Raw genomic sequence first — 22,772 nt, 5'->3', positions numbered from 1 at the left:
GTGAGACCTTCTCTCAACAACCAACCAAAACTATACATGCACAGGCAGTATCGATATTATTTTGGAAATGTATCACATAAGTATTTAATGTATGAATAGCAAGGCAGACACACTACATTTTAAAGAGATATGTCAGATAGAAAGAGTTAGTAAGCATTTAAGGGCGAATGATCCTATATTTTTGCTTTTTAGGAGGTGTACCCAACCATCTCGTTTACCTCTGATAAAGTTTATTTGGGGGCCATAGACAGATATAGCTACTCCCTAAGTATATACTTAAGAAATCTGGCTAGGCGTGGTGGCTCATACCTGTAATCCCACCACTTGGGAGGCCGAGGCAGGCAGGTCACAAGTTCAGGAGATTGAGACCATCCTTGCAAACCTGGTATAACCCCATCTCTACTAAAATACAAAAAATTAGCAGGGCATGGTGGCACGCCTCTGTAGTCCCAGCTACTCAAGAGGCTGAGGCAGTAGAATTGCTTGAACCCAGAAGGTGGATATTACAGTGAGCCAAGATTGTGCCATTGCACTCCAGCCTGGTGACAGAGCAAGACTCCATCTAGAAAAGAAAAGGAGAAATGAAATCCACAGTTAAACCTTGGATTCAGTAGATTTAAATATTTGTTGCTTTTCATGAGGGCTAACCGTAAGAGAGAAGTACTTCGTGTCCTCCTGGGCTTTCCTGAGTAGCAGGGGAGATGGACTAGGATGATGGGTGATTGCAGTACCCTATGCTGTTCTTCAGTGATGTGAGAGGCTGCTAAGAGTCCAGACAGGGACTGATACCATGAGAAGGTCAGAAGTCTTCTGGGAAGAAGGAACATTTAAGCTAAGAGAGAGAGATGAGTAAGAATTTCCCAGGAAGGGGAAATAGGCATGTCTTGCAGACAGAAGGAGTTGCATGTGCAAAGGTCACTGGAAGAAAAGAGAGATGAGAGGCTTAGAGTCCCACTGGAAAAGGAATCTTCACCCGCTCATCAACAGCTTCCCTATTCTAAATATGAGTTCTCTGCACAAGAAACTAGAGGACTGGATTTTTCATGTAAGATGAAAAATCAGTATATTCATCCAGCCACGGTGCTTTAATTAAGCCTTTATTTAAGATATAAAATGGTAGGCTGGGCATAGTGGCTCACAGCTGTAATCACAGCACGTTGGAGGGCTGAGGCGGGAAGATCATAAGGTGAAGACATGGAGACCATCCTGGCCAACATGGTGAAACCCCGTCTCTGCTAAAAATACAACAGTCAGCTGGGCATGGTGCCACACCTCTGTAGTCCCAGCTACTCAGGAAGCTGAGGCAGGATAATCACTTGAACCCAGGAGACGGAGGCTGCAGTGAGCCGAGATTGTGCCACTGCACTCCAGCCTGGCAATGGAGCAAGACTGGTCTCAAAAAAAATAGAAGATAAAATGTTGTATTTGCATGAATGCAAGAAAGGAAGCTATCACCTAAAAATACCAAAGACAAAAAAAGAACAATAACTAGGATACAGGAGGATCAGAATGTATGATTTACAAAAATATTTTAAAGTAAGCAAGTCATGCCAGTCTGGCAATCCTCTTAAGATTCCCATTATCTGCCCTACTAATTTTCCCTGCTCATGACAGGGCTCAGGCCACAGATTTCTTCTCTTTAGTAGCATTGAAGGTAAACTCTGGGAAGGTGTGTCTCTGATGCCCCTCTCTGTACCCCTTTTCTTGCAGTCTGGATTTTTTAAGCAGTTACACATCAGCATCACACCCAGCCCTGTGCTCAGCAAGCCAAGCTCGGAATGTGCTTGTTTTATTCTGCTTTTTAAGGCAGAGGTAAAAATATTCATCATCTTTTTAAAAACTGCCAATTGCTGTTTTCTTGAGTTAGAATTCTGACCATGAGGCGGGTCAGAAGAAACAACCTTAGCACCTGCTCTCAATGTTGCCTGGCACCTTGCACTTCTTAGCAAAGGTTCCTCACTCATGGTGAGGACCCAGTGAGGTCTCTCTGGTTCCGTTGCAACACCCAGGTGAGAATTTTGATAGCCTGATGACCCAGGGAGACCATGCCACTCTCTTGTCTCAGTGGGAGGTAGAATTGTCCAAAGGAACAGTTAGGAAAGTCTGTGTGGCATTTCGAGGACTGTTTCTGGGGCAAGCTCTTTCTGGACCCAGCTTTGTCAAATCTCAACTAAGCATCTCTTAACTTGAGGAGTACGGAGTAGCTGACAAGAAAAGAGAGAAGTTTAGCAGAATATCATAACAAAGAGAATAATAGTAAAAAAGAATCAATATATTCTCTTCACTTAAAAATGAGACCTTGATGAGAACAGATTAGGCTATTTCCTTTTTAGTGTGTGCCCCTTCCTTGGTATTCAAAATCTATTTCTCTCTCTACCTTTTTCTCTCCTAAATGTGCACAATGCTGATTTCAGGGCAGTAGGTTTGCCTTGGGTTCAGACACGAAGGGTGAGAGCAAGATTCTTGAGGATAATGTTGGACAGGTGGGTGAGTGTTCAGTGTCACCTGGCTATGTTCTTCCTGGTGCTGTGCTAACAGTGACTGCTAGTTCCCACGGCAGAAATGATGCCAGCTCGCCCTCCAGCTGTACACTGGGTCTACGGATTTTCTTTTCCTGCCTAGCGAGAGACTGTAAATCCACAGTACTAGTTTCTGTAGTTCCTTTTGGAACATGTGGCATGGCTGTGGTTGCTAGGAAGTCAGGCGTATCTGGGAGGAAGAGAATGTTGCCAAGAAGCCTGGGACATGTGATTTTGGCTTTACCTCTACATGTAAGCTTCAAGTAACCAAGTCAGATATCCTTCTCAGAAATCTATAGAAATCAGCAATATAAAATTCTACTTACTACAAAGAATGAAAATCTTCTCTTTTTGATACAAGGGAGACAGAGTCCCACCAGGCGGGAGTACAGGGGTGTAATCACAGCTCACTGCAGCCTCAGCCCCCTGGGCTCAAGCAATGAATGCTCCCACCTCAGCCTCCCAAATAGCTAAGACAATAGGTGCAGACTATCACACCCGGCTAAGTTTTTTAGTTTTTGTTTGGGATTTTGTGACAGGGTCTTGCTCTGTCACCCAGGCTGGAGTGCAGGGGTGTGATCATGGCTCACTGCTGCTTCAATCTCCTGGGCTCAAGCTGGGATCAAAGGGGCATACAATTACACCCAGCTAAATTTTTTTGGTAGAGATGAGGTTTTGCCATGTTACTCAGCCTGGCCTTGAACTCCTGGACTCAAGTGATGCTCCTGCCTTGGCCTCTCAAAGTGCTTGAATTACAGGTGTGAGCCACCATCTCTGGCCCAAAACCTCCTTTTGGTGGGTTTGATCACACATAGTGAAATGAGAGGTCATGGAAATTAAATCACTGGGCCATGCATTTTAAGCTCTGTAAGCAAACAGATTTCTCGAGTCCATTTTGGGATTCTAATCCAGTGGATACAAAGCAAGTCCAGGGAATCTGAACGTTTAATGTGCTCCCAAGTTCCTTCTGATGTGCAGCTAAGCTTGAGATATACTGGCCAAGAGTTACAACTGTCAAATAGAGCGAAATCCCCCTAAATTCTGTCTTTTTTCCCTTTGAAGAACAATCATTTCCAAGCTATTTAGTTAGCAAGCATATTTGGGAACCCAATGTAGGCATCCTAGAAGACTCGGCGAGACCGTTCTGTTATGGAGCAAACGAACTTAAATTAATCAGATGATTCAGGCTTATCCCACTCTCAGATCCTCACTGTGGGAAAGATTATGGAAGGTAATTTGGTTCAGTCTGCCAAAGAAAAGCTAAGTATTTTTTCTCGATACAGTTCACCCTTGAACAACATGGGTTTGAACTGTGCAGGTCCACTTATATGTGAATTTTTTTTCAACCAAAGGCAGTATTCCCAGGATGTGCGACCCGTATATACAGAGAGCTGATTTTCCTCTATACTCAAGTTCCACGGGATGACTACAGGACCTGGATGTGCGAGGATTTGGGTATCTGGGGCGCAGGGGTCTTGTAACTAATCTGTAGTGGATACTGACATAGAGCCGTCTATAGAATCCCAACAATGATCATGTACCCTCACTTGAATAGATCCACATCTCTGTCCTCTGTTGCTGATGAGCCTATTCTGACTGTTGAAACTTTCTCTTAGCCAGCCCATTGGACAATTCCTCTTTAGCCTTAAATTTGGATGTCATTATAGAGATCTAATGTAGGATTAGGAGTTATAGCAGGTGATTGTAACTACCATGCCTTTGTAATTATTGTGCATTTCTTTGGTAAAACTGAGTATTACAATGTTCCAACTAAGCCTGGAGCCAACAAGGATTATTTGACGCTAAGAGGAGCCCCCAAATACTCCATCATTGCACCCACTTTGCAGTGAGAAATCAGAAAGAGCTGGGCAAATTTACATGGAAATTGTTCGAAAGGTTGGTGTATATTTCTGAAAAAGATGTACAAATATTTTTAGGGGCTCTAAAAATAATGTGTCATTTTCTGTACTCTCAGGAACAATGTCAGTGAAGACAAAATATGGATTTTGACAATATGCAGTTTAGTGGGGTTGTTTTTTGAGGCTGAACTATTAAGACCCAAATGTACCTGTGGTGAATTAAAGGGTATATTTGTTATCTATCAGTAAAAGAGGAAGTGGCCAGAATGTTATTACAAATTACATTATATTAACAAAGTTGCTTTGTTACCTGTTGATATGAAAAATAAATACTGACCTAATGCTAGAACTTTTCAATGTGGGTACACCTTTCCCTTTCTGGTTAATGAAATAATATGGGAGGTTGTCAAATCCAAAAGCATGTATGCAGTTTGAAGAGCGGGAAAGTATGAACACAAACATTGAATTGTTTGTATTTTGAATCAACTGAAATTTATTTCTATTCATTTCATGTGACTTTTTTGTTTATTAGACCAGAGAGCTTAAGATTTATTACCAAAAAAAGGTCTTTCCTTTTTTTAGGCTTTTAACTTTTGTTTTTGAGAAGTAAAGGCTGTCGAATTGACAAATTTGAATAACCCTAAAACTGCATGAAGAAGAGATGTTCTTAAAACCACACAGCATGACTCTGTAGGCAATGTTAGAGGATTTTGGCATTCATTGTTGAATTTCGTGCACACGTTTTTATTTTATTTTATTTTTAATTTGCATGTCAGAAAAGTGGTTCCCTTTTCTTTTCCTCATTATTTCATTTTATTCTCTGTGAAGACACTGTACATTTATTTTGATCTCATTTTCTTTTTGTTAGATTTATTTTCTTCCATAGTGACATTTAGAAAGGTATTTTTGGTATCCTTCTTTAAATTCTTCAGGGGTTACAGCTAACTGGGGACAGAAAAAAAAATCTTGTTCACATTTGTCGCTTAATTATTGCACATCTCAGGACTCTTATAATTTCTCTAATTTGCATGTTACAGAACTGAAGCCAGGACAAGAAATAGAAATTAAAGCGAGAGAACGTTTCCAAGTGGTCGTTGACTGAAATAATAATCTGCATGTTGTTTTCCCTTCTCCCTCCTGCATGCAGGGATTTGGTTTCGTAACTTTCGAAAATAGTGCCGATGCCGACAGGGCGAGGGAGAAATTACACGGCACCGTGGTAGAGGGCCGTAAAATCGAGGTGCATGTTCAAAATATTTTCCTTTTCCTCTTTTTTATAAATGTCTGCTTCACGCTCATTCGTTGTTCCAGATGCATCACTGGCGTCTTGTATGTGACCCTATTTCCCCCTCATCGTTTATATATATATATATATTTATATATAAAAAGGAAAACTGGCCTTACTTTTTTTTTAAATTTTACTTTATTATGTTATCTTATTACTGCTGAAAGGTGGATGGCAAACGTGAGACAAAAGGAAGGTTAATTGTAAAGGGTTTTTTTTTTTTCTTTTTGTTAATTTCCATGTTTTATAATCAATGGGTGCAGTAGGTTCCAAAGAATAGACAGGGTTGCAATCCAAACAAAATACAGAACAGTTTCTTTTTCTTTTTCTTTCCACTTCAGGGTTGAAGAGGGATCCACAGTGGTTTGCAAATTAAACCAAATTGGGAAAACAAAAAGATTAAAAAAAAAAAAATGAGAGGTTTTACTAAATGTCTCATTTTTTTTTTTTAAGAAGCCAGTTTGAATTTCTGTATTCTTTTGATACCAAAGTGAATAATCAAACAGGATTTCCTGTTCAGTATCTGGCCCCTGTTCATGGAAAGCATAAATGCCAAAATGCTGACACTTGGAGTCTGCTATTTGTACCACTGGGATCTCCCGCAACATAGCCACAGGGTCATATTTGTTAAAACTTTTTTTTTTTAAATACCAGTTAAAAATGCTTTAGTCTTTGGAGTAAGATGTTGCATATTTTGCCTTTCATTTTCCCCTTCGACGATAACGCTTAGGCCCCTCACCAAACTCTCAGTAACCATGGTAACTGTATACAAACCCATGCTGGCGATGGCGGTGAATGGTAAGTGGTGAAGTCCATCTGCCGTTTCACGTACTTAGTGCTGATATATCTATATACATATATATATACCACGTGAATTTTTTTGACTTGTTGTATTAAGTTTTCTTGATGCTCTATTTTTTTGGATATTGGTACGCCTGTAACTGAGTGTACGCTCTAAGCTAGCCTGGGAGGCACTGACTGGATTGAGTTATGACCGGTGCACATCTTACTCAGATTGTTAATTCCATATTGTGTTAAACAATGCACCCTTCTCTTTTATCCTTTCGTTAGCTGTGACTTTAAAGCTTGAATGATTTCGTTAATTCTTGCGATGTAAAAGGCTCTTGTTCCAAGTGTTGAATGCTAGATGTTGCTTTCCTGATGGTTCTTTCCTCCTGAAGTGTTGCACACGGCTAAGACTTGTTTGTCCCTTTTTTTGACATTTATGTTCCCTTGTACTTTGTCTCTTCCCTCTTCTCCACTGCATGCTCCTTCATATGAACTTTATTTTATGTTTAAAAAATATTTATCGTTTCTGTGTTACCATGGAGTACACGCATGCTTTTAAATCTTCAATTATGCAGTATCTTTTAATTTGCTTTTACTGTCTCTTTATTAAACTCTTAATGATATGACATTGCTTTATTGAAATGATTTGTAAGTTAAATGGTTATGAAGTAAATGTAATTTTAAAAATGTATGATTTTGTTATGCACCTACTGCCTTTTATAAATTAAAATGCATTTTAGTTTTTAGTTTTCTTTTTTTAATAAGTAAATCACGGTCATAATGCATGCAACTAATTGAATTGGAAGCTGGCCTTAGAATATGTGCTTATTTGAGTTTTCTATGTACATAGGTCAATAATGCCACAGCACGTGTAATGACAAATAAAAAGACCGTCAACCCTTATACAAATGGTAAGTACACATCGGCCTTTTGCAAGAAATCCTCTCTACCTCTGAATCTTTTAATCTAACCAGAAATTCTATTACAACAAGCTGTGTTTGCCTGTGCATTGGCACTGTGTTTTGACTACTGACCTGCTACAGTGAACCACCTACATCAGTAAGATCATTTTCACAACAAAGGCAAATGGACTGTTCAGGTTAAGTGTGCATATCCTTCTTTTTTCTTAATTCTTGTTTGGGACTGAGATGCAGTAATTACTTGGAAATTAGTTTTGTCATTTGATTGATTGGTTATTATCGTAAGTTGAGGGGAGAATGTGAGGTTTGGTTTTTTTTGCTTTTCAATACCATCTCCTTGTTGATTATTAATCATTCCTGGAAGTACAGTCACAGTTTATTCTGACTTTTAGTCTTCTCTAGGGAGATTAGGCATTTGAAGTGGTTTGGAGGATACCTCATGTCTGAGTTCCACAGGGTTAGCAGAAGGTGTGACTGGGTTCTTTGTTCCTTTCTGGGCTGCTCGATGTTGTTATTTTGGGCTAGTTGTGAATATTGCTGTGTACTGCAGACCCCATCACGACAATGCAGTTCTGTTTTTAGTCAGTGATACTTCTCAAAGCTTCTAAGAAGCATTCACATGAGTTATTAAAAATGTTCAAACATTTTGATTATTTCTTCTCAGAGTCGGTATCTCTTAAGATAGATATATGGGGGACAAACCTGGCTCTATGTTAATCACATAGTTGTTTGTCATTTTTGTACCAAAAAATGAAGCAATGCAGTAAGTTGAAGTATATACACATGGTAGATTATACCCATTAAAATGAGCAGAATAAAGACCATAAAGGATCTTGTGATAAAAAATTGAAATACATATTTACAGCATAACTTCAGATAAATTATAGTATGCCAAAATGCTAATGGTTGTGTTCAGTTGTGAGACTGGCAATGTTTTGTCTTTGACTTATAGGTTCATAAAAGTAATATAACTTTGTTATATCAAAAGGAGATATATGGAATTTTAGACTTGTGGATTTCCATGTGCAATTAAAACTTCAGATTTTTTAAAAGTAAAAAGAAATTACAGATATGTCTAAAATATATTTAAAATAACCCCATTGCCACCCTGGTTTCCTACCTCCTTCTCAGAAGAAGCCACTTTTACAGATTGTTGTTTATAGTTTTATTTTGCATATTCATGTCTATACATTTAGTAGGTGTTCATTTAGAGTATTCACAGTATTGTATACATTTTTGTGTGAATATCATGATGCACCTGTCATTTTTAATTGGCTTTTTATAGAGTTCTTTCAATATTAATATATACAGATTAGACTATTTCAGCGGTTACATAATATTACACAAAAAAGATAAACGGATTCAATCAGAACTAAATACTGATTGTTATATAATTGTTTTCATTTTCCTGGGATAAGCAAGGATTATCAATTGGTGATTATTTTTTTCCTGTTTCTTTTGCCAGCCACTACCATTTCAACAGTCAGTTTGTTCTCAATTTTAACAGGGGCATCATTCAACTCTCTACATGATAGGGCTCTAAGTTGTAAGACCAGGAGAATTATTCTGCTGACTGTTTTTCTCAGCTTTACGAAGTTAGACATGCCATTAAATGGTATAGACTATTTTCATACCAGACTTTCAATGCTAAGTGCTGAACTGAAGCAAACCTCCGATTTATGTGTCATGAAGCCTTTCTGCTTGGGTAGAAGTAACAATTCTGAAACTTGCCAGATTTAATATGTGGTGACATCAACCTGATGGCCAGGCATGTTCTTTAATTACGAAGCCGCACAGCTGCCCAGGCACATATGTGCTTGCACCCTTACGCATAGCTTCTCGTGTGCTGAGTGAGAAACTGGAGCAAGAAAAGTCCAGTATTATTCCATAAGCCATATGTATGTATATTTAAAGAAAGAGTTATGGATCAATTTTATGGCCAGGGACTGACAACTAGACCTGTAGGATTTTTTAAAACACAATTCGAAGCCCATTTACAAATAACTCGCCTTTCTGGAACATGAGGTATGCATTATGTGAAGTATTTTAAGTGCACTGGACACACATGAAGCCTTTTAAAGAGGACATCATTATCCCTAGTTTAGACATGCAACATTTAGGCTAGAGAAGATGAAGTAATTAATACAGCTTTTTCTTTTTTGAGACAGACAGGGTCTTGCTTTGTCACCCAGGCTGAAGTGCAGTGGCACAGTCTCGGCTCACTGCAACCTCTGCCTCCAGGCTCAAGTTGTTATCGTCTCCAGTAACTGGGACTACAGACGTGCCACATTGCCCGACTAGTTTCTTTTCTTTTGTGTAGAGACGGGGTTTTGCCATGTTGCTCAAGCTGGTCTTGAACTCCTGACCTCCAGCAATCTGTCCGTCTCGGCATCCCAAAATGCTACAATTACAGGCGTGAGCCACCAATTCTGGCCTAGCCTTTTTATTATAAAGTAACAAAATCTTGTGGCCATACTGTGTGTATCAGGAATCAATTTCCTTTTGTCTTCTTGTAGAACTGCACTCAAATGGCAGCTAACTACAGTAACAAAAAATTATTAAATTAGTAAATGTGCAACCTCATGTTCCAGCTACATGTTGGCATGCATATCCCATGTTCGATTCCAGGTAGCTGTGCACTCAGTTTCCAGGATGTGGGTCTCTCATCCCTGTACACACAAAAAGGCACTCCAAATTGTGCCTATTCCACATACTGAGTATGGAACCTAAGGGGTAGATGGATAGTCATGGTAGAATTTATATATATGTATATAAATTTATATATATAAATACACACACACACACACACACATATATTGTATTGCACTTTCGGTTCTTGGGTAAATGTGAAGAACATGCAGGATTGTTGCATAGGTACATACATAGCAGTGTGGTTTGCCGCCTTCCTCCCCATCACCTATATCTGGCATTTCTCCCCATGTTATCCCTCCCCAGCTCCCCACCCCCTGCTGTCCCTCCCCTAGTAGCCCCCCCCACACACCCCAGTGTGTGACGCTCCCCTCCCTGTGGCCATGTGTTCTCATTGTTCAACACCCAGCTATGAGTAAGAACATGCGACGTTTGGCTTTCTTTTAAGTTTGCTAAGAATGTTGGTTTCCAGGTTCATCCATGTCCCAACAAAGGACACGAACTCATCGTTTTTGATGGCTGCATAGTATTCCATGGTGTATATGTGCCATAATTTCCCTGTCCAGTCTCACCCATGGGCATTTATGTTGGTTCCAAGTCTTTGCTATTGATGTGTCCTTATAGTAGAATGATTGATTTATAATTCTTTGGATATATACCCTGTAATGGGATTGCTGGATCAAATGGAATTTCTATTTCTATGCCCTTGAGGAAGTGCCAGACTGTCTTCCACAATGGTTGAACTAGTTTACACTCCCACCAATAGTGTAAAAGTGTTCCTATTTCTCCACATCCTCTCCAGCATCTGCTATCTCCAGGTTTTTTAATGATCGCCCTTCTAACTGGTGTGAGATGGTATCTCAATGTAGTTTTGATTTGCATTTCTCTAATGACCAGTGATGATGAGCATTTTTTCATATGTTTGTTGGCCTCATGTATGTCTTCTTTTGTAAAGTGTCTATTCATATCCTTCACCCACTTTTGACTGGGCTTTTTTCTTGTAAATCTGTTTTAGTTATTTGTAGATTCTGGATAGTAGCCCTTTGTCAGATGGACGGACTGCAACAATGTTTTCCCATTCTGTTGGTTGCCGATTCACTGTAATGATAGTTTCTTTTGCTGTGCAGAAGCTCTAGAGTTTAATTAGATCCCATTTGTCTATTTTGGCTTTTGTCGCCAATGCTTTTGGTGTTTTAGTCATGAAGTCCTTGCCCATGTCTATGTCCTGAATAGTTTTGCATAGATTTTCTTCCAGGGTTTTTATGATGTTAGGTCCTATGTTTAAGTCTTTAATCCATCTGGAGTTAATTTTAGTGTAAGGTGTCAGGAAGGGTCCAGTTTTCCCAACACCATTTATTAAACAGGGAATCCTTTCCCTATTGCTTGGTTTTGTGAGGTTTGTCAAAGATCAGATGGTTACAGATATGTGGCAATGCCTCCAGCTTTGTTCTTTTTGCTTTGAATTGACTCGGCTATGCGGATTCTCTTTTGGTTCCATATGAAGTTTAAGGTGGTTTTTTCCAGTTCTGTGAAGAAAGTCATTGGTAGCTTGATGGGGATAGCATTGAATCTATAAATTAACTTGGGCAGTATGGCCATTTTCATTATATTGATTATTCCTAACCGTGAGCATGGAATGTTTCTCCATCTGTTTGTGTCCTCTCTTATTTCGTTGAGCAGTGCTTTGTAGTTCCCCTTGAAGAGGTCCTTTACATTCTTTGTTAGTTGTATTCCTAGGTATTTTATTCTCTTTATAGCAATTGTGAATGGCAGTTCATTCTTGATTTGGCTCTCTTTAAGTCTGTTATTGGTGTATAGGAATGCTTGTGGGAGATCCCAGATGGCCAATTAGACACAACTCCAGCACACAGCACTCTGTGAGAGAGACACAGAAATCCAGAGATCTCCTAGCTCCAACCAAGGTACCAGGTGCATTTCAGTGGGTCAGGTCCAAAGGTGAGCAAAGCCCACTCAGGGCAAACTGACGCAGGGAAGGGTGCTGCTTTGCCCAGAAAGTGCATCTGACTAGTGAGTCAGAGGCTCCCCTTGGGCACTCTGGTCCAGCTACAGCCCTTCCCCCAAAGCCTCAGCAATACACAAAACAGGGGATCTTTGCCACTCAAGTGCCGAGAATTACAAACACAGAGTTGAATAAAAGCCTGCAGACTGAGCTATTGCCCCGACTCCCTCTGCCCAGAGAGAGGGGGAGCTATAAGTGGAAACAGCTGGGCAGGCCCCTACCCCAGGACCAGAGAGAGAGGAAGCTAAAATGGGGAGACAGCTGGGTACGGCTGGATGGGTCCCTTCCCTCTCCCACAAACTCCAGAGGGCTGAAGCTCTGACTCTAGCAGGTTGCACAGCTGGTTCAACATACGCAAGTCTATAAGCGTAATTCACCACATAAACAGAACCAAAGACAAAAACCACATGATTATCTCAATAGATGCAGAGAAGGCCCTTGACAAAAGTCAACAGCCCTTTATGCTAAAAACCCTCAATAAGCTAGGTATTGATGGAACGTATCTCAAAATAATAAAAGCTATTTATGACAAACCCACAGCCAATATCATACTGAATGGGCAAAAACTGGAAGCATTCCCCTTGAAATCTGGCACTAGACAAGGATACCCTCTCTCACCACTCCTATTCAATATAGTATCAGAAGTTCTAGCCAGAGCAATCAGGCAAGGAAAACAAATAAAGGTTAGTTAGGAAAAGAGGAAGTCAAATTGTCTCTATTTATTTGCAGATGACATGATTGTATATTTAGGAGACCCCATTGTCTCAGATGAAAATATCCTGAAACTGATAAGCAACTTCAGCAAAGTCTCAGGATACAAAATCAATGTGCAAAAATCACAAGAATTCCTATACACCAATAACAGACTTAAAGAGAGCCAAATCAAGAATGAACTGCCATTCACAATTGCTATAAAGAGAACAAAATAAATAGGAATACAACTAACAAAGAATGTAAAGGACCTCTTCAAGGGGAACTACAAACCCCTGCTCAACAAAATAAGAGAGGACACAAACAGATGGATAAATATTCCATACTCATGGTTAGGAAGGATCAATATCGTGAAAATGGCCATACTGCCCAAAGTAATTGACAGATTCAATGCTATCCCCATCAAGCTATCAATGACCTTCTTCGCAGAACTGGAAAAAACCACCTTAAACTTATATGGAACCAAAAGAGAGCCCACATAGCCAAGTCAATTCTAAGCAAAAAGAACAAAGCTGGAGGCATCACGCTACCTGACTTCAAACTATGCTACAAGTCTACAGTAATCAAAACAGCATGGTACTGGTACCAAAACAGAGATACACACCAATGGAACACAACAGACCCTTGAAGGCAACACCACACAACAGAGGCCTTGAAGGCAACACCACACATCTACAATCATCTGATCTTTGACAAACCTGACAAAAACAAGCAATGGGTAAAGGAGTCCCTGTTTAATAAATGGTGTTGGGAAAACTGGCTAGCCATGTGCAGAAAGCAGAAACTGGACCCCTTCCTGACACCTTACACTAAAATTAACTCCAGATGATTAAAGACTTAAACATAAGACCTAACACCATAAAAACCCTAGAAGAAAATCGAGGCAAAACCATTCAGGACATAGGTGTAGGCAAGGACTTCATGACCAAAACAGCAAAAGCATTGACAAGAAAAGCCAAAATAGATAAATGATACCTAATCAAATGCCACAGCTTCTGCACAGCAAAAGAAACAGTCATTAGAGTGAATCGGCAACCAACAGAATGGAAAAATTTTTTGCAACCTCCCTCTCTGACAAAGGGCTAATATCGAGAATCTGCAAATAACTAAAATAGATTTACAAGAAAAAAACAAGCCCATTCAAAAGTGGGTGAAGGATATGAACAGACACTTTACAAAAGAAGACATATATGAGGACAACAAACATTAAAAAATGCTCATCATCACTCGTCATTAGAGAAATGCAAATCAAAACTACATTGAGATACCATCTCACGCCAGTTAGAATGGTGATCATTAAAAAATCTAGAGACAACAGATGCTGGAGAGGATGTGGAGAAATAGCAACACTTTTACACTGTTGGTCAGAGTGTAAATTAGTTCAACCATTGTGGAAGACAGTGTGGTGATTCCTCAAGGACCTAGAAATAGAAATTCCATTTGACCCAGCAATCCCATTACTAGGTATATATCCAAAGGATGATAAATCATTCTAGTATTAGGACACATGCACATGAATGATCACTGCAGCACTGTTTACAATAGCAAAGACCTGGAAACAACCAAAATGCCCATCGATGATACACTGGACAGGGAAAATGTGGCATGTATACACCATGGAATATTATGCAGCCATCAAAAATGATGAGTTCGTGTCCTTTGTTGGGACATGGATGAACTTGGAAACCATCATTCTCAGCAAACTGACACAAGAACAGAAAATCAAACACCGCATGTTCTCACTCAGGCAGATGTTGAGCAATGAGAACACATGGCCACAGGGAGGGGAGCATCACACACTGGAGTCTGTGGGGGGGAAATACGGGAGGCACAGTGGGGGCGGGGGAGTTGGGGAGGGATAACATGGGGAGAATTGCCAGATATAGGTGATGGGGAGGAAGGCAGCACATCACCCTGCCATGTATGTACCTATGCAACAATCTTACATGTTCTTCACATCTACCCCAAAACCTAAAATGCAATTTAAAAAAAAGTTACACAAACAAACAAACAAAAAAAAAAACCGATAAGTTCGTGTCCTTTTTAGAGACTTAGATGAATCTGGAAACCATTATTCTCAGCAAACTGACACAAGAACAGAAATCCAAACACTGTATTCTCACTCATAGGTGGATGTTGAACAAAGAGAACACATGGACTCAGGGAGAGAAAGATCACACATTGGGGACATTTAGGGGGGGTAGGGCAGAGACAGTAGGGGGTGGGGAGGGATAATATGGGGAGAAATGCCAGATATAGTATGCACCTAAAGTACAATGAATTAATTTAAAAAATGCATGCGATTTTTGCACATTGATTTTGTATTCTGACACTTTGCTGAAGTTGCTTACCAGTTTCAGGAGATTTTGGGCTGAAACGATGGGGTCTTCTAAATATAGTCTTGTGAATTCTAATTCTATAAATACTGTGGCTTCTGTAGCGGAGGTTATGGAGAACTTTGGTATTCAGAGAAAAGTAGTTCTCAAAGCTGTCCCAAGTTTTAACTCATGAGTATCATCACTACAAATAAAGTCCCTTTAAATGGCAGTACAATATTACTGATAAAATACAGGACCCTTTCAAGTTCTTAATAAGCAAAAGGATAGAGTTATGGCAAAAGAGGGTAAGTCAAGACCAGTAAAATCACATTGAAATGAGAAAATTAAGCCATCAGTGAGGTTCACTCATTAGCTACATAATTCACTCTCACAAAGCATAGAAATGATACTTCAGCAAAATTATAAATTACTAGAGCCATCAAAGTTTCAGGTCATCTCCAGGTGATGAAATATAGTTATCAATGTCAGCATCACATTCCTGCATTGCTTCAATCATGTATCCAGAAAAAGTTTTAGCAGCTGCAAAGTTTCCAGTGATAAATTAGACTGAATTCTTAATGTGATGGGATACCTGTCTATTATAGAAAATTACAGTTACTAACATGGAGGATGTGGATACTATTCTCAGGATATTTAAACAGTGACATAAGGGAAAACTGTAGAATGAGTTGTAGGCTTCTGGACATTCAGAAAGTTCCACAAAAAGGGGATTGGACTATTTCTCTATTGCTATTTCTCCCAAGGACACCTACCCACACGGAGTAGTTGGAGTGTGCTGTGTTCTTTGCAGATCAAATGTTGGATCTCCAATACAAGAGTGAGAGCTGAATTCACAAGGATTTCCTGGATGCTAGGGAAGCACGGGTGCTAGACATGGCTTTTTCACTTTCTTAGAGACCTTGGGGAGGATCAACATGGGGGTAACCCACCCATATCCAAGACTCTAGAGAGAGGTAGACTTTGTTGCCCGTATCAGTTCTGCCATTCAGAGGCTGCTGAATTGTAGGCAAGTTGTTTGAACCCGCTACATCCCAATTCTCTAGTGGGAACTGTACAAATGACAGGAATTGCACCCTAGTTCATTGTGATAATCATGAGAGATGAAGTGCTCAACACAATGCCAGGTACGCAAAGTGCTCTGAAAGACTTTTCACTACTACTTATAGCACAACAGTATTTACTTAATATTGAGATTACGTGTAATTAGTCATATTATTCCTTTAGTGTCATAGATAGTTGAATTCCCTGATAGATACTAGTTTAAGGATTATTAAGGTGCTAAAACAGCTTGAACAGGTAAAATAAGCAAACAGAGAGGCTTTGAAAAACACATTCTTGGACCGGAGCAGTGGCTCACATCTGTAATCCCAGCTCTTTGGGAGGCTAAGGTGGGCGGATCACGAGGTCTAGAGATAGAGACCATTCTGGCCGACATGGTGAAACGCCATCTCACTAAAAATACAAAAATTAGCTGAGTGTAGTGGGAGGGGCCTATAATCCCGGCTACTTGGGAGGCTGAGACAGGAGAATTGCTTGAACCCAGGAGGCAGAGGTTGCAGTGAGCCAAGATTGCGCCACTGCACTGCAGCCTGAGCGACAGAGAAAAGATACTCCATCTTTTGGGACTGCCTTTTGTTTTCTTACTTAAGTAAAGCAAAATATTTCTCTACTAGGAAAACTCCACAACAGCAACAACACGAAGTAACAATAAAAGATCTCAATTCTTGGATCTCCCTTAACAGGCTCACAAAAGGGATAGCAGTGGCCAACGTGACTAAGTGGAGAGTTACGTGTGGTAGCCCCTGGCCGCCTCTAATAAGTCTGTCTGTAAGGGATTCTCAACTTAAAGTCGCCATTTCTGCCAATGTTTCAAGAGAAAGAAATCCTGTATTTTAGATAGAATGTAAATTTTGACAACAAATACATGCTGATAAAAAAGAATACCGAGTGAGCCCCAAGGAAACCCCTCTGTACCCAATGCACACCTCACCTCTGCTTCTTTGGTATTGGAGAGCTGCCTTCTGTACTATGTCAGCTACCAGGTCTCTAGCATCCTTAGTACATGTCTTTGCAAAGTACTGACAGGCAGTTTTTGTAACTCCTGTAGTGTACTTAAGGGTGCTCTCTGGAATGAGCTTCTTTTATATGTAACCCAGCAGAGCCCTAGAGACAGCATGTGATGTTTTTTGTGTGCACATTCAGATTTGGCCTTTTCACACCCAATAGAGTCACGGTTAACACCAGAGGTCTTAGCCAGCATGTTTTAGAAAAATGCTGACACTTGACCTTTGACAAGCTAAATCTGGAGAGGAGAGTGCCAATTCGGTTGTAGCCCCTCGAGTCCCAGCCACAAAGGGGTCTCTCTAAACTGCTTGTGTGTCTGAGACGGAGCGAGACCCCAAAACATCTGGTCTCTGTTCCACTGCCTTGTTGTGGGGCTGGGGGGGGGGCCCTGGGAGGCTGGAAGCAGTGGGGCTTATCAGCCATTCTCCTTTTGTTGTAAGCCTCATTGTTCGGTTTAATGTCCTTGATCAAAATCTCTGAATTTGCAAGGCCTGGGGACGTACACAAACTGCCTAAGAAATTAAAAATGGGATCATTTTGTTCATCTTCCTGACAGTGCAGGCTCTTATCTCCAGCAGGGTTATCCCAAGGGTCTCTTCCAGGTACTAGGAGGAGTCACAGAGAATGTGGATCAATTTGCATGTCATTTGCATTTATTTACATAAGCCGACATGAGCTCTGTAAGTGTGAGCAGAGGTGATTTTTCAAGGGCTGGATTCTAGACCAAATGGACCTAACAGACATTTACAGAATGCCTTATCCAACAGCTGCAAAAAACTTATTCTTCTCATCAGCACATGGAACATTCTCCAAGACAAGCCACATATTAAGCCACCAAACCAGTCTCAACAAATTGTAAAAAATCTAAACCATGTCAAGTATTTTCTTAGACCACAGCAGAATAAAAGTAGAAATCAATAGCAAGAGGAACTTTAGAAACTGTCCAAATACCTGGGAATTCAACAATGTGCTCCTGAATGTCCACTGGGTCAGTGAAGGCATTTTAAAAATTGTTGATCTGACACTTCAGGTGGGGAGGGATCCAAGATGGCTGATTAGGAGCAGATCTGGACTGCAGCTTCCAGGGAGAACACAGAGGGTGAGTGGACGCTGCATTTCCAGATGGATTTTTATTGCCCACAGACCAGGAGATTCCCGGGCAGAGGAGCCCTACGGGTCGCCAGTGTGACTGTTTTGGCTGGTGTGGTGGGTCTCCACACAAAACACATGGGTCTGGGTGCCATTTTAGCTGGCGAATGGAGTGCCTGGGAGACAGAGTCACCCGTTCAACTGATTAAAAGGGGACTGAAGCAGGGAGCCAGGCCAGGAGATTCCCGAACCAAAAGGCGCCACGAATCTCCAGTGTAGCTCTTTAAGCCGGCACAGTGGGTCTCCGCACTGGAAATCACACAGATCTTGGTGCCTTTTGAACAGACAACTGGAACACCTGGGAGACAGAGTCGCCCGCTCAACTGAAAAAAAACGGGGGCTGAAACAGGGAGCCAGGCCAGGAGAATCCCTAACAAAAAAGCACCACGATTCTCCAGTGTGGCTGTTTCAGCCGGCGCAGCAGGTCTCTGCATAGAATCTCACACAAATCTGGGCACCTCTTCAACTGGCAACTGGAACACCTGGGAGACAGAGTGACTTGTTCAACTGAAAACAAGGGGACTGAAGCAGGGAGCTAGGCCAGGAGATTCCCTGGTGAAAAAGCACCATGGTCTCCAGCGGCTGTTTCAGCTGGTGCAGCAGGTCTACACACAAGAAATGACAAATCTGGGTGCCATTTCAACTGGTGACTGGGAGAGCTGGGAGACAAAACCACCCATTCAACTGAAAAAAAATAAGGGATCTGAGGCAGGGAGCCAGGTGATCAGGCTCGGCCCCCTTCCTGACACCTTACACTAAAATTAACTCCAGATGGATTAAAAACTTAAACATAAGACCTAACACCATAAAAAGCCCTAGAAGAAAATCTAGCAAAACCATTCAGGACACAGGCATAGGCAAGGACTTCATGACTAAAACACCAAAAGCACTGGTAACAAAAGCCAAAATAGACAAATGGTACCTAATCAAACTCCACAGCTTCCGCACAGCAAAAGAAATGGTCATTAGAGTGAATCGGCAACCAACAGAATGGGAAAACATTTTTGCAACCTACCCATCTGACAAAGCGCTAGTTTCCAGAATCTACAAATAACTAAAACAAATTTACAAGAAAAAAATAAGCCCATTCAAAAGTGGGCAAAGAAAATGAACAGACATTTTACAAAAGACATATATGAGGCCAATAAACATGAAAAAATTGCTCATCATCACTGGTCATTAGAGAAATGCAAATCAAAACTACATTGAGATACCATCTCACGCCAGTTAGAATGGTGATCATTAAAAAATCTGGAGATAGCAGATGCTGGAGAGGATGTGGAGAAATAGAAACACTTTTACACTATTGGTGTTCAACCATTGTGGAAGACAGTATGGCGATTCCTCAAGGACATAGAAATAGAAATTCCATTTGACCCAGAAATCCTATTACTGGGTATATATCCAAAGGATTATAAATCATTCTATTATAAGAACACATGCACACGAATGTTCACTGCGGCACTGTTTACAATAGCAGAGACTTGGAGCCAACCCAAATGCCCTTTGATAGTAGACTGGACAGGGAAAATGTGGCACATATGCACCATGGAATACTATGCAGCCATAAAAAATAAAGAGTTTGTGTCCTTTGTAAGGACATGGATGAACCTGGAAACCATCATTCTCAGCAAACTGACACAAGAACAGAAAATCAAACACTGCATGTTCTCACTCATAGGCTGCTGTTGAACAATGAGAACACATGGACGCAGGGAGGGGAGCATCACACACTGGGGTCTGTGGAGGGGAACTACAGGAGGGACGGGGGGGTGGGGAGTTGGGGAAGAATAACATGGGGAGAAATGCCAGATATAGATGATGGGAAGGAAGGCAGCAAACCACACTGCCATGTGTGTACCTATGCAACAATCTTACATATTCTTCACATCTACCCCAAAATCTAAAATGCAATAAAAAAAGACAAAATCCAAATATATGCTGGTTATAAGAAATCCACTTTAAATATGAAGACAACATAGGTTAAAAGAAAAGGACAAAGAAATATTCCATGCTAAACCTAATCAAGGAAGGCTGCTATGGTTATATTAATATCAGACAAAGTAGATTTCATAGCAAAAAGTATTACCGAAGAAAAAGAGGGTCATTTGCTAATAAGGGGGTCAATTCATCAAGATGATAAAATAATCTGAAACATTTATATACCGAATAACAGAGCTTCAAAATACATGAAGCAAAATGTGATAGAACTGCAAGGAGAAATAGACATATCTGTAATTATAGCAGAGATTTCAATACCCGTCTTTCAACAATCAATAAAACAAGCATATAAGAAACTGATGAGGATATAAAACACTTGAAGGACACTCTCAACCAACTTGATATAATCAATATTTTTAGAACACTCTTCCCAACAACAGCAGAACACACATTCTTTTCAAACACACATGGAATATGTACCAACATAGAAAAAATATTCTGGGCTATAAAGCAAGTCTCAATAAATTTAAAAGGGTTCAATTTGTTCTCTGTCTCCAATAATTAAATTAGACTAACAGAAATATATCTGGAAAACCCCCTAAATATTTTGAAGTGACATAACAAATTATAAATAACCCATAAATCAAAGACACAACCATAAATTGAAATTTTAAAAAATCAATTATAACATCAAAAATATAAAATAGAGGTAAATCTGACAAAAAATATAAATGACCCATGTGCTGAAAACTGCAAACCATTGTTGAGAGATATTAAAACTGGCGTAAATAAAGGGAGATCTATATTGTGTTCATATATCAGATACTCTAAATATTGTTAGGATTTGTCATTTCTCCCTAAACTGACCTATAGATTCAGTTCCATCCCAATCAAACCAGCAGGCTGTTTGACATAACAGAAATTGACAAGTTGATTCCAAAATTCATATCAAAATCCAGAGGACCTAAGATAACTGAAACAATAATGAAAAAGATAAAGTTGGAAGACTTACACCACCTGACTTCGAGAATTATTAGAAAGCTAAGTAATCAAAACAGTGTGGCATTGGTGCCAAAGGACAAATAGATCAATGGGACAGAAAAGGTCCAAAAACATTCCTACACATATATGAGTTATTAATTTTGAACAAAAGTGCAAAGACAATGTAGTAGAGAAAGGATAGTCTTTTCAACAAATGGTGCTGGAACCTCTGGATATGCAAAACAAGGGAACTGCAGAGTATTTCTCACATTATATTAAAAATTAAATCAAAATGAATTGTTAACCTAAATGAAAAACTTAAATTCATAAGACTTCTAGATATAAAACAGAAGACAATCTTTGTGACTTTGGGGTAGGCAAAGATTTCTTAGATACAATAAAAGCAAAATATATAAAAGAAATTTTTCTCATAAACTAGACTTGATCAAAATTGAGAATATCTCTGAAAAAGAATAAACCCAAAGAAAATGAAGACAATGATAAAGATGAAAGAAGAAACTAGTAAAATGGTTCTTATCTATTAATGAGATATGAATATACCAATTCAAAGAGTAAGAAAAAATGAATACAGAAAAACAAATCATAAAGCACAGTAAGATGGTAGAAACAAGTCAGTTACAATAAATGTCAAAGAACTAAACTCACCAATTAATTACTAAAATATGTCTGATTAGAAAAACATCCAATCCAACTAAGTAATTTTTTTTTTTTTTGAGAAGGCGGGGTCCCTGGTGCCCAGGCTTGAGTGCAGTGGCACGATCACAGCTCACTGCAGCCTCGACCTCCTGAGGCTCAAGTGATCCTCCTATCTCAGCCCCATCCCCACTTCCCCCCGGTAGCTAGGACTACAGGCTCACACCACCATGCCTGGACAATTTTTGTATTTTTTATAGGGACAGAGTTTTGCCATATTGCTCAGCCTGGTCTCAAGCTCAAGTGTTCCACCTGCCTTGACTTCTCAGAATGCTGGGATTACAGGCATGAGCTGCTGTGCCCAGACAACTACGCGCTGTTTAAAAAAGACACATCTAAATTATAAGGCCAGAGATAAGTTGAAAATAAGAAGATAGAAAAAAGATATATAAGGCAGATGCTAAACAAGTTTGGTTTGGCTATATTAACAGACTTAATATAAAGTTAATACAGTTATGAAGTCTGTTGATAAAAAGACCTTCAAACAAAAAATCATCAGGGATAAAGCCACTGCCCAATGATAAAAAGGTTCACCTCACCATTACATAATTCTAAATGTAATATCTAAACATGCATGCACCTAATAAAATTGCCTTAAAATATATACAGAAAAAATTAATGGAACAACTTGGATTGCGAAGAGGCGGTAAGGAGGAAGGGAAAGGGGAATTGTACTATTTTTTATTTCAAGATAACTTTCTTTTTTTTTTTTTTTTTTTTTTTTGAGTAAGAGTCTCACTCTGTCGCTCAGGCTGGAGTATGGTGACATGATCTCAGCTCACTGCAAACTCTGCCTCCCAGGTTCAACCGATTCTCCTGCCTCAGCCTCCTG

At 39.9% G+C, this 22,772-nt stretch overlaps 1 protein-coding gene across 40 annotated transcripts in view; it reads left to right on the top strand.

The window, feature by feature from the left end:
* Positions 1-22,772, top strand: part of RBFOX1 (RNA binding fox-1 homolog 1) — a 754,257-nt gene that overhangs the window by 616,603 nt on the left and 114,882 nt on the right. For 35 of the 40 annotated variants that reach the window (XM_017533966.2, XM_037740311.1, XM_037740353.1 and 32 more), the window contains 2 exons: positions 5,526-5,618; positions 7,303-7,363. In XM_017533966.2, coding sequence (XP_017389455.2) covers positions 5,526-5,618; positions 7,303-7,363 — 154 coding nt within the window. The remainder of the gene's footprint in view (positions 1-5,525; positions 5,619-7,302; positions 7,364-22,772) is intronic. The other 5 variants (XM_017534045.2, XM_017533939.2, XM_017533943.2 and 2 more) reach the window with 1 other exon arrangement.

Source organism: Cebus imitator, unplaced genomic scaffold, assembly GCF_001604975.1.
Source record: "Cebus imitator isolate Cc_AM_T3 unplaced genomic scaffold, Cebus_imitator-1.0 Scaffold4, whole genome shotgun sequence".
NCBI classification, from domain to species: domain Eukaryota; kingdom Metazoa; phylum Chordata; class Mammalia; order Primates; family Cebidae; genus Cebus; species Cebus imitator.
Note: the sequence above shows the minus strand (reverse complement) of the source record. Positions and strands in the feature narration are given on the sequence as shown.